General features: G+C 36.3%; 1 protein-coding gene across 10 annotated transcripts in view; it reads left to right on the top strand.

Annotated features, from left to right (window-relative positions):
- CDK14 (cyclin dependent kinase 14) overlaps positions 1-13,242 on the top strand; it is a 772,185-nt gene that overhangs the window by 504,990 nt on the left and 253,953 nt on the right. For all 10 annotated transcript variants that reach the window (XM_074266573.1, XM_074266570.1, XM_074266566.1 and 7 more), the window contains one exon: positions 12,992-13,112. In XM_074266573.1, coding sequence (XP_074122674.1) covers positions 12,992-13,112 — 121 coding nt within the window. The remainder of the gene's footprint in view (positions 1-12,991; positions 13,113-13,242) is intronic.

Below are 13,242 nucleotides of genomic sequence, written 5' to 3'. Positions count from 1 at the left end.
CACCTTTTAGACGGGAGAATTTGTGGCATTTGTTTACACTGATGACTCTCAACCCTTGACCTTTGCATGAGACTCTTAGAAATAGAAATTGCACTGTATCTGACATAGAAGGCCTTTATAAATGTTTACTGTCGTTAGAACTAATAAATCCAATCTCTGCCTTCATCATGAATGCTTTCTGTTCACATCCTCTTAAAAGATCTTGAAGGACTCAATTTAATAAACATCTATTAAGTCCCAATTATGTGTGAATGAAAACATGAAAAGCAATACTGAACCTGCCTTTAAGGCAACAACATATGCATTGGTAAGTATTATTCCAGGTAGAGTGTGATGGGAACAAATAATTCATCTAGATCAATCAATCTCAACTACTAGAGACTTGTGTAATAGGGCCAGCCCCATCATATATTTAAAAGTGTATTTAAAAATTATAAAAAATAATGCTTATGTACAAGCATATACTTACATCTTTAGAATGACATGGTTTCCTTCATATAGGTAGCCTTTCCACCAGTCTGGGTTGCAACCTCTCATCATTTATAACTCTTACACATTTTCCCCCACAGATCTTCCATCTCTTGTCCCATCATGTTGGGGATCTCGGATATAAATGTTCAGTCTTATCTTTTTTTTTTCTCACTGAATCTCTCTTTTTTTAAAATTAATTTTACAATTATAACTTTTTTACAGCATTATCCCTTGTACTCCCTTCTGTTCCGAATTTTTCCCCTCCTTCCCTCCACCCCCTCCCCTAGATGGCAGGCATTCCTATACATATTAAATATCTTATAGTATATGCTTGGTACAATATATATGTGCAGAACCAAATTTTGTTGTTGTTGTTGCAAAGGAAGAATTGGATTCGGAAGGTAAAAATAATCTGGGGAGAAAAAACAAAAAATGCTCACAGTTTATACTCATTTCCCAGTGTTCCTTCTCTGGGTGTAGCTGATTCTGTCCATCCTTGATCAATTGGAATTGGATTAGCTCTTCTCTATGTTGAAGATATCCACTTCCATCAGAATACATCCTCATACAGTATCATTGTTGAAGTGTATAATGATCTCTAATTCTGCGCATTTCACTCAGCATCAGTTGATGTAAGTCTCTCCAGGCCTCTCTGTATTCCTCCAGTTGGTCATTTCTTACAGAGCAATAACATTCCATAACATTCATATACCACAATTTACCCAACCACTCTCCAATTGATGGACATCTGTTCATCTTCCACTTTCTGGCCACTACAAAAAGAGCTGCCACAAACATTTTGGCACATACAGGTCCTTTTCCCTTCTTTAGTATTTCCTTGGGATATAAGCCCAGTAGTAGCACTGTTCATTCTTATCTTATTGTTGTCACATGGACAACTATTTGTTGTCTATATGTTTTCTCTAGTTATATACTTTATTATTTCTTGCATTCAAACAGCCACTGGTAATAATCCCCATGTGGTAGATGCCTATCGTGTGTCTTTCCAATGGCCTTTGAGTTTGTAATCCTAATTCTTTTGTTCAAACTATTGCAGAATTGGAAGTTATAATATCACTAGTAGAGTATTCATTTTATAAAAACAGTATTTTGTATCCTTAAACACTTGGAACACTTGGAAAACTCTGCTGCTTCCCAACTACAATCCAACTTAATTTATTCTTACTTAAGGCCAAACTCATTTTCCATCTATTAAGACAGTAGTCTTAAACTACACACTTTGATAACTCATGCCTATTCTCTATGGATTATAGGCATTTATTATCTGATTTTTATTTTAAACAGATGTTTGATTTCTTCTTTTTCTATGTGTATTAGTCAGAGACTGTCTTATTCCAACTGTCCCATGTTATGTTACGTACACACCCTATAGCAGTTAAAAGGTATATAGAGAGAACACTTCAGGTAGTTGCATAATATGTCAGAATAAGACCTAATCCTTACCCTAGATGGGCTTATAGTTTAATAAAGAGGAAGAAAAAGATCTTTAGGGGAAAAATAATCCAGAAATACTGAGTGTAAGTCTTTTCAACTTGTCCTCTCCAATTGACATTATTGGTCATACCTCCCTGGATACTCTGTCCTTTGTGCCAAATAATTTTTCTTCATCTCAGATAAGATCATTTGACTCATTTTTTCAACCAGCTCCAATGGTTTCAGATAAAATATAAAGTCTTCTCTTCTACAGCCTGCTCTCAGCCTGTTGTCTATTGTTCTCTTTTTTACACTCTGGGATCTATCCAAATTGTCATTCTCTTTGTTCTTTCCACATACCCTTCCATCTCCCATTTGTGTGCCTTTTTATTGGCCATCCCCCACGCTTGAAATGTATCTCATGCATTTCTTTCTTCGATTTCATAGAATCTCTCCCTTCCTTTAAAATGCACCTTAACTCTAGTCTTTTGTAATGAAGCCTTTCCTATTTCTTCTATTTTCTGGTGACTGTCCTCAGTTTACCTTATATTTAACTACTTAGTATATATTCACTATATAGTTACACTGATTATACATACATATATATATATATTAAATAATAAAGGTTTCATTCTTTGTTCATGCATCCCAGGACATAGCATAGTACCTAGAAAAGAGTAGGTTTTTATTACTTATTGATGGATTGACATTCTATTATGGATGATGTCGCCTTAGGCAAGTTCACACGCTCCAGTGCTAAGGACTTTGTTTTAACATTGATTAACTCTTCTTGGTGTAAAATGCTCTGAGTCAACCCTGTTATGATTCCCCACCAACGATGACAGATTTGGTGATTTATGGCCAGTTGACACACTTAAACACTTGGCTTTTTAAGGAAGACTATGTATATGGGAGATAGGTAGAGAAAGGAGACCAAAACTGGGGAGGTTGGAGAGAAGCTGGTCAGCTATACAAGTGTCTATGTACGTGTGTGTGCACATGCACACATAGCACATGCGTACATAGATAGATATTTGGTTTTCTGGAAAGGTGCTAGAACATGATCACCTCAGGAAGCTATCTGCCTATCAAGGGGGCAGCCTATTCAGGCTTAAGTGGAGGAGCTAGGAATTCCTGTGCCCAAGTGGGATCTCTGGGAATCTGGGCCAGGCACTATAGTTAGGATTGGGAAGTTAGAATATATTTCTCCAAGTGAGAGCTGAGGTGAGGACCATCACTGCCAGTGTCCATCATATACGGAGTGTAGACTCTGGGAAGTTCTCGGGCAGTGCTGAATGCCCCACAGCCATGTGGGCACTGCTCTGAGTCTGAAGGATTGTCTAGGTATTGGGATGAGGAGGTTAGCTAGAGAGCGGAGCTGCTTTGGGAAGAGTCTTTTAATTAAATATTTGACAGGTTTATGTAAAGCTTGGGCTGCACTTGGTAACTTATTCCCAAGTGTTTGCAGAGAAGATAATGACTCTTTTTGGGGGCTAAAGTCTTAGTCCTGTGACATTCTGATGTCCCCAGGGGAAAGTGTGCTAGAAGCCCCAAAGAAAGCTATTTAGTGAAAACCTTTGGAGTTTGAACCTCTTCTTTGTAAACAAAGAACACCAATTCTTGGTCACCAGTTCCATAATAAATAAAATGATGAACCGTGTTTTAAACTGTAGCTGTCCCTTCCTCCCACTATTCTTTTCAGACCATCTGCAAAATTGCTTCATTACTTTGGATTAGCCCTAGTCAAGAGATCAGATGTCTGTTGTGATAGAAAACAATTGTTAAAATTGCCTCTAAGTTAATTTTTAGGGAAAAAAATTTGTCTATTTTCTATCTTTTTATGGTATAGAATCTATACAAAAATATTCAACTATATAGAGTCATTATTGAGTGTTAATTATTCAAATGCAAATGAACTACCTCTATCCTTGGTCTCTGTTTAATTCTCTAGCTTTAGTTTCTGTTTAATTCCCCTGCCTTATTTTAAGGAAGTCTGCTTAGATGGAGCTCTATGATAAAATGGAATTTCTGCTTCTTCCCAGCAGAGATGAATAACATGGCTCCTTTTATCATGAGCCAGCCCATTTTCACTCTTGAACTGCTAGACCACAGTGCACAGAGCCCTGGGCCTGGATTCCAGCCAACTCATCTTCATGAGTTCAAATCCAACCTCAGACACTTACTATCAGTGTAGCCCTGGGCCAGTCACTTGACTATTTTTTTTTTTGTCTCAGTTTCTCTTCTCTAAAACGAACTGGAGAAAGAAATAGCAAACTGCTTCTTTGCCAAGACAACCCCAAATGGACTCATGAGGAGTTGAACATGACTTAAAAATGACTAAATTAAAAAAAAAACTTTTTTTTTTTTTTTTTTTTTTTTTTTTTTTTTTTAGTTTTCTTCCAGATTTTTGGTGTCTTGTCTTCCCTGATTTCTCTTTGGAAAATCATATTTTTCCTCTTTTTTTCTCTTTTCCCTTCTTGTAGTCCCTTTTGACTTTGAATTTCTTCTTTAGCATATATAGACTCTTTCCAGGTATTTACAGTGATCTTCTCAATCCATCAAAAATAATCCTTTTAGGTAATGCATACCAAATGTATTTTCAGGGTTATGCTTTTGAGTAGCCAAGGATTGGAAGCAAAAGTTGGTGCAGAATGGTTGGGAAAGCTGATAGAAGTAGATGGATATTTAACAGAATTACTGTAGACTAATAAATGTCACACATGAGGAATCCAAAGAACCATGGGAAGATACTGTGTGTTTGAACAGATGCAGACTAGGATAGGAAACCTAAAATAGCAGTTGGTATAAATGGAGAGGTCACGAAAAGGAAGCTAAAATCTGAACATCAGAATTACCCAAATACTGTGCTAATGGTCCAAAAGAATGGAAAATGAAATAAGTTTTTTCTCCTTGGTAGAGTTAGTTGGGGCAATACAAGGATAACATGTTGCATCTGATGTCCAGTTGAGATACTTTATTCAGTTGTTTTTAGTTAACAATTTATCCTTGCTATGAGAGGTATCATAGGCTTCCCAGCTAAAGACTACATGCTGAGTTCTGTTTGGTGCTACATCTCCAAATGATGGTCATGTTACAATGAAAAACAATTTGAACTTATGTTCACCTTTGGCAAATCACTTACCCATTTAACTTTGACTTGCAGTTTTCTCATTTGAAAAAAAGGAGAAAGGGCGGGGGGGGGAGTTGGACTGTCTGAAGCTTTTTCCATCTCTTAATTTGTGGGCCTGTGAAATCGCTCATTTTTTACTTCTGTAAAAACATTGGCACATTTGAAACTTGCATATTTATTTTTGTACTTTCTCTACACTAAGCTCACTTATACTTTTATGTCTTGGATGATGAAGATTTTTACCATAGGCTTTCAGAGAAATTTATCCCAGGAATATCAGAAAAGAGGCTTTGAAAACCAACAGAGGGAAATATGTCGCTATTTCAAACGTTAAAAAATGAAATAATTCAAAATTTACTGAATATTTCTTATTAAACTATGTTTCTGTCATCAAGTCAAAAGCTTATTTATCCCACCTGACCCTCTTATGATAGTTTGCTGTTACTTCACAAAATAGTATCTAGTTAGCATATGTATGAATACACACATACCTTCCTACTCTATATTTTGCATATGTGTGCTAAACAGATGGCTTATGATGAAGTGTTTAAAGGCATTGAATATTACAATTTGGTTGGGAAGCCAGGGTCTTGTAATTTATTTAAATAGTTTATTTTACCATTAAGGTTTTTTTTCCATGTAAGGGAATTTAATCTACAAACATCTCCAAATTTATAAAATATACATATATATATATATGTATATATACATATATATATATTTACATAGTGAGATCATTGTAGTTCTTTTCTGTTATATATTTTTTGTCATCCAAAGTGTAGAGGTCATCTTGTTCATATCCAATATTGAAATAATAGCTATGAAGGTCATTAAATGAAAACTAGAAGCTAGAGATGCAAATGTAAATTAGTGAACTGTGAAATTGATGATATATTCATATCTACAGTCCTGGAAATGATTCTGTTTTCCTCATTAATGCATACATGATGCAATGTATCATTGAAGTGGAATTACTGATTAGTAATATTTTCAATGAACTTGTGCATGTGTGATCTTCTTTATGTGTACATAATCTATTATGTTTCACAAAATTGTGAAATTTTAAAGCTAAAGAGCTAGGTAAACAAATAAGATGCTATTAACTAGAAATAATAAATAAATGAAACTTAAGCTTTCATAACCAATGTTTCTAAAACTTTATTTCACATTTCTTTTTTTGCAATGGACTATTGAGTTTAAAGTGAAATGAATTAGAAATAGAAGAAATCCTAGAGATATTCTCAGCCAATCTCTTAATTTGACACCTGCCATGTTAACACAGAGCGTACATAGCACTGTCAGAAGTTGAGCTCTGGTATGGTGAATATCAGACTGTGCTCTAACCCTTCTCTTAATTTTCCCATTCAGTATTCAGCCAGTATTTGTTAAGTATTTAATCACAGTGCATCAAAGAATTCCACTAAACTAATTATCCCTCCCACCAAGGTCCAATATTCTCTTTCTGTTTAATTCTAATCCATTGAAGATTATGGTATGTTCTATATAGCTCCTATTATTGAAAGATACACACTTTGTTCATATTTTGAGCAACCAAGTAAGTTTTTGGTGACGTAATTTTATGTTATAAGAATCTCATTAAAACCAAAGAACTCATCAGAAGATTAGAGAGGAGAGGGGAGAAGGTTAGAAAATTTATAGCTCTCCATATTTGCTCCTGAAAAATAGAGAACACCCCAAAGAAGACAAAGAAGCACAGGATAAAGCAGTTATCCCTCTAAGACAGTTGGAGAAGTCTCTGGGAAAGACCTGGCTTTAGGGGCAGCATTGTGGAGTGCCAACACTGCAGCAAGGCCCAGGGGGCCTCTGGATTAAGGGGCAGCCCTAGCCTTAGAAACTTTCATCTGGCCAACAGTGAGGGGGCTCTGCTCTCTGAGTAGGAGGGGGGAAGGGGGTTCCACTCCAGGGATACCAGACTGCGCCAGGCTGCTGCTGCTGCTCAGGTAGCTCCCACATAGCAGGGATTGGGGGGGACCCTGCTGGCTCTGGGTGCAAGCAGGAGAGCAGACTCCCTGGTTTCAATTCCAGGGAAAGGGAGGTCGACTATAGTTTGCACCCTCTAAAGGGACCAAGATGAGCAAAACCGTTTGCAAGGACAGTGTAGCTGGGGGCTCCAGGAGTGGAGTGGAGAGCCCACAGTTAACCCCTAGAAAACAGCAGGAAGAAGGAAATCATTGCCCATACCTCAGCACTACAATTTGATTACACTTTAGCTGCTAAAATCAAATTAAAATCAAAAATAAAAATGAGTAAGCAAAAGAGAAAGAATCCAACCATAGATAGTTATTATGGGGACAGAGCAAATCTGGATTCATATTCAGAACCACCTTTTTTCAGTGAGAAATATAAAATGCTCTCAAGCACAAAAAGACTTCTTGGAAGAACTTAACCCTCCTTCCCTCCCTCCCTCCCTCCCTCCCTCCCTCCTTCTTTCCCTCCTTCCCTCCCTCCCTTCCTCCCTCCCTCCCTCTTTCCCTCCCTTCCTTCCTTCCCTTCCTTCCTTCCCTTCCTTCCTTCCTTCCTTCCCTCCCTCCCTCCTTCCCCCTTTCCCTTTTTGCCATGAAAACAATTATTAGCACCAACAGCTGGAAGTTGACCTCATTGAGTTATTATGAAACCTTCTTCTGTGTGTATGCATACACACTTTAGCAGACTCCCACTCAGAGGTTTTTTTGCTAGTTGCAACCTGTAAATAATGTGTAGTCATCTGGCAAGCTGATCGCATTGACTTTTGACTTTTAATTCACAATAACACTAACCATTAATATAAGAAGTTTTGATCATAGTCCCTCAGCTCCACCTTTTTGAAAAGGTAGGGTATCTTTCTTCCTGTAGTGTAACCATGGCAACGGACAAGGAACCTAGAAAGAAAGCTTTCACACATGCTGTGCTAATTAATCCAACCCTCCAGTTTTCTTTCAGCTGGAGGATGTGGTTAAATAAATTTTGCATGAGTAAGCATGTTTTGATGCACAAACTGGATAAATATGTAGCAATATATCTTTTACCAAAAATATTTGAGAAGTTGACAGTTTCCAAATTTATTCATGATTAGAGCAGGAAAAGAAGGTGCGACTGAATTCTAATACTTTTGGAGGCTTTGCTGTGACATCCTTTGTGCAAGCCTTTGAAAACTTTTGTATTTTATTTCTCTTTTACATCAGGTTTAAATGTATTTTAAGGTAAAAATCTTTTGCTTCTCAGCAGGCAGAACACCTTTGTTGGGATCTTGTGCTTTCCAGTAGTGTATGTGAGAGCAGGAAGAGATAATTTTCCTCTCTACTCTCTATATGAGAGCAGGAAGAGATAATTTTACTCTAGGGATATAAAAGAGTACCTCGGAGAGGAAATGTATTTGATAACATGCTGTAATTCTTGGCCATAGCCAGTACATGACGAAACCCCAAAGAAGATAGAGTACAAACACATAAAAAGGTAGTGAAAGGTCTGATTTTCAGTTTGGAGGATTCAGGCCTCATTCTTTTATTAAAAGTTTTCATTAATATTTTCGGTTTCTTGCATCATTATTGTTTTCCCAACTATAATGCCCACGATACTCCACTATTCCCAGAAAGTCATCTCCTATGACTTCCTTTTTTTTTTTTTTTTTAGAAAGAAAAAAAAATTAACAGATGATCATTAAATTGAAAAAAATCTGAAAATATTTGCATAGTGTTGAACACTTGAGGATCTCCCTCTTCCAGAAAAGGATAGGTTGGGAGGTGTTTTGATATATTTGCTTTGTTTTGGGGGGCGTACTTTCCATTGATTTTGTTGTAGTCATTCTCTATGTTGTTTACTTGTCTCTGCTTCATTCTTCATCATTCATTGTTTCTCTGTATTAATCATATAATTTTTTACATTCATGGATCACAACTAATGGTCATTTACTTTTTTTCAACAGTCTTTAACTGTCACCCCCCAAAAAAAGTGCTAGAAAATTTTAGGGACTTTTTATGAGGACTTTTTAGTTGATGGATTCCTTTGAGGTACAAGCTCAAGAATGGAATCAGTCATTCAAATAGTATGAACATTTTAAGTCATTTTATTTGTATAATTCCAAATTGTTTTCCAAATTGGAAGCACCATTTTACAGCTTCATCAACAATGTATCAGTATCCCTCTCCAATATGAACATTCTTTGGTCGTTTCCATCCCAATTTTCAGGCGTAGGATAAGATTTCAGGGTTGTTTTAATGTGCATTAGACTCTCTAATTCTTATTGATTTAGATCATTTTTAAAAAATGTAATTCTAAATTCTTTGCCATTTTTCCCCAAGAATTAGGCTTATAAATTTTGACCATTTATCTACTATGGAATAATGGTGTTCGTTCTATCTATCTATCTATCTATCTATCTATCTATCTATCTATCTGTCTGTGTATCTATCTATCTCTGTGTGTGTGTGTGTGTGTGTGTATGTGTGTGTATGTGTGTGTGTGATTCTTAATGGAATTTTTAAGCTGCCTCTGACTTAATGCTAAAAGTTATGGTGCTGTCTAGACAGCACTACAATATGGTAGCTCTGGCATGGAGATTCTTGGTTCAAATGCTATGTGGAATGGTTGCCACCTGGCTGAATTTGACCAAGATGTTGAGCTTGCCCACAATTCTGTTTCCTCATTAATAAAATGCAGGGACTTGGCTAGGATGGAGATCTTCTAGCTCTAAATCTGTGATCCTATATTTTCTAGGACTTGTCCAGCAAAATAACATTGAAATTCAAAGGGCTGCCACTGATTTCACTGACTTTTCTATTCAACAAGCAAATTCTAATTGCATCCCTGCTGTAACTTACTCCCTTGCCAGGAACCTTCTCAGTTTCATATGATAATGACAGCTACAGATTTTCCCTTTTTATTTGTAATTTTTATCAATCCAAATTGAGTTTTTAGTTAACCATAGGTTGGCATGTTTGATAATTTATAGAAGCATTGACAATGTATATTTACAATATGACTAGTTTCGGACTTTTCCTTAGCAGATAGATTCCCAAATATTTTATACTATCAATGGTTATTTTAAATGGAATTTCTCTTTGTATCTCTTGCTGTTGGATTTTGTTAGTGATGTATAAGAATGCTGATGATTTATGTGGATTTATTTTGTATCCTGCAATTTTGCTAAAGTTGTGGATTATTGATAAGTTTTTTAGTTGATTCTCTAAGTGCATCTCCAAAAAGTGATAATTTGGTTTCCTCATTACCTACTCAGATTTTCCCTTTTTATTAAATTCTCACAATTATCTACAATTTCTTGGCTTCAGTGATACTTTTGGTGCTCCACAGTAACTACACATTGGCCCATCTATATACACTGGACCTTACCATGACAAAGTACTACTCTACTTTTAAAACCTCTTGGTGATCACTCTCTTTGACCACTGAGCTGGGTCACTGGAGCTGGAGAGACAGATCCACACGGTATTTTCTGGACAATAATGGCTTCTCCCTTCTCTCCCTGCTTCTCATTATTCTTTACTTTCTATTTTCACTTATTTTAGCCTAATTTGGGATTTCTTTACATACCTGGATTGTTGCAGGCCCCTGTGCTTTCTCTCTTACTCTCTCCCATAAGCAGCTTCTGGCTTAACCTTAACCAAAAACTACTTTGTTCTTGCCACTTCCATGTATAAAAAATAGTTTGTAGTTCCCTGTTATCTACAGGACATAGTTTAAAGTCCATAGACAATGTAAGATCTCCCTCTATCTCTTTCAAATTAATCTTTCTGTTAGCCCAAGAAGCAATTGAATGACTCCTGTAGACAAAGCATTGTGTTTGACACTGATGCCTTTTCCAGACAAAAAAGGTTTCATGTAGAAAATAGCTCTTGAATCGGAATTATTTGTGCCCGAGCTATGGTAGAGTCTTCCAAGCTCATATTAGCTCGTATGGCTAATCATCTAATTAGACATAGTTGGATGCACTGCACAGTAAGCCCAACATTAAAGTCCTCTTCCAGTACAAAGGGGAACAACAAGGGAACACTTGAAGGTAATGTTGAGAACTCTTAAGAGGTGGAGTTGATGAGAAAGACTATTTTAAGGTATGAGGGGCCATCAGTGCACAAATAAGAACTCAGATAGGATGTGGTCTTTATCTTAGTCATAGGGTATTCAGTCTTGACTGGCCTGGGTCCTGTCAACACTAGGTTTAGTTTGTCTCGTTTCATGGGAGAAAATAACGTGAGGGTTTTATTTGTCTCTTTGATTTACTACTCCTTCTTCTGCAAATTTTAAATTCTACTTTTAAAGATTTTTTTTCCCTAATAATTTCAAGGATTGTTAACTTTGTTGATGTGAGCATATACTGTTTGCTGCCCTTCTATGACTAAGCAGTTGGTCTGTGAGAGTCAGCTTTAGCCAGAATATTCATCAGTGTAGGTTCCAGTTAGTGGTTCTGCCTCGTGATGAGCATCCTAATGTATCAAGGCAGCCCTAAGACAGGGGATGTGCAGTTCATCATATAACTGATCCTTGACACATTTCTAGCACAATGGAAACCTAGAGCCTACCTTCTGTCTTTGAGAGTCCAAGTTCACCTCCACATCATGATATGAGGCATTGGGGAAGACATAAGCGGAGGTGTGCTGTCTGCCACTGAAAATCCCCTTTCATTCAATCGATCTTAGTGCTTGAGGACATCTTAATTGTTCTTGATAGAGGACCCTTTATTTGCCTGCACTCAAGTATGGAAAATCATGAAGAAGATATTTTGGTAGTAGAAAAGACCTAAAAGCTGATTACAAATATCTGTTGTAAAATACTTGTCATTTATCTAAAAAATTAAAAGTGTTTTCTTTGTTCATTCTTAAGGATTTAATTTTGAATGAAGGATTAATTAGATAATTCATTCTTAGAAAAACTATATTTGTTGTATGAGTTGAGCAACAATTTCACTGGTAGAATTAATTAGGAGTTCTTTTTCTCACTGTATCCTATTAATCTTTAAATATATATATGTGTGTGTGTGTATATATATATATATATATATATGTATATGTATATATATAAATACTTAGAAAATTGTCTTAATAGATTTTTTTAAAAGTTCATGATATAAGATATTTTCTCAGGCCTCAACTATTCAGAGTATTAAAGTTAATTTTAAAATGGTGGTGAATTCTTAGAGAGAAAGAGATAGAGGAGAGAGGAGAAAGAGAGGAGAGAGAGAAGGAGGGTGAGAGGCAGAGGTGGCGGGGGGAGAGACTGAGAGGAAAGTATGAATGTGTATTTTAGATCTGGCAGTGATAAATAAAAAATTATCTTTTGGAATTGATAAAAATGAGACATATCAACCATGTTTTTGCAAGAGTATGGCAATGTATTATGGACCAGGAAACTGGAAAGAATGGATTTGTTTTCTCTACTTCATATACATTACCAAAATCTAGAACAACTCAAGTGGGCAATAGCTATCTTGCCAAATTACATTAATCAAGACTGAAAAGGAAACCATGTTTTAGGATTTATTGTTTTCCTTTTAACTGAAATATGTTGAATACATTATGCCAGTGTCTTATGGTGATATGATATATTTATTCTCAGTTATGCTGCTTTTAATGATTGTTTGATCTTGAGAAATGTGATGTGATTAAGTTAGTAGAAAAAACAGCCCCTTACTCTGTCATATTCATTCTCATAATTCTTCCACAGATATCTGAAAAAGATACTATTAAACCAATTAGTTGACCTGTGTTGACCATAAATTACTTTCCCTAGCTTTTTGCATTTAATAATTTATAACAATACATCCTTTGGTTATGGCCTCAGAGGCTAAGGTGGCGCTATTAATTCACCAATAAAATTGATCCCATTCCATTCATGTATTTTGTATAACGTTCTCAGTCTGACCTTTGAAACTTGTAAACACTCCATTCTATGCTCCCTTGCTCCACTTATGCTGATTAAGCTTTCTTTCTATTCTGTCACCCACAGGTCTTGCAAGAGCAAAATCGGTCCCTAGCCACACGTACTCCAATGAAGTGGTTACTCTGTGGTACAGACCTCCAGATGTCCTCTTGGGCTCAACAGAATACTCCACCTGCCTTGACATGTGGTGAGAAACAGGCTCTATACTAGCTAATCTAGCTGCAGTTTTGGGTTAGGGTCAAGCCTAGACAAATATCATAACCCATGTGAATGGAGATTAATGGGAGAGCAAGACTTGCTTTTTTTTCCTTTTTTTT

Source organism: Sminthopsis crassicaudata, chromosome 5 (genome assembly GCF_048593235.1).
Source record: "Sminthopsis crassicaudata isolate SCR6 chromosome 5, ASM4859323v1, whole genome shotgun sequence".
Lineage (NCBI taxonomy): Eukaryota > Metazoa > Chordata > Mammalia > Dasyuromorphia > Dasyuridae > Sminthopsis > Sminthopsis crassicaudata.
The sequence above is the reverse complement of the archived record's forward strand: the minus strand, read 5'-3'. Positions and strand labels throughout refer to the sequence as shown.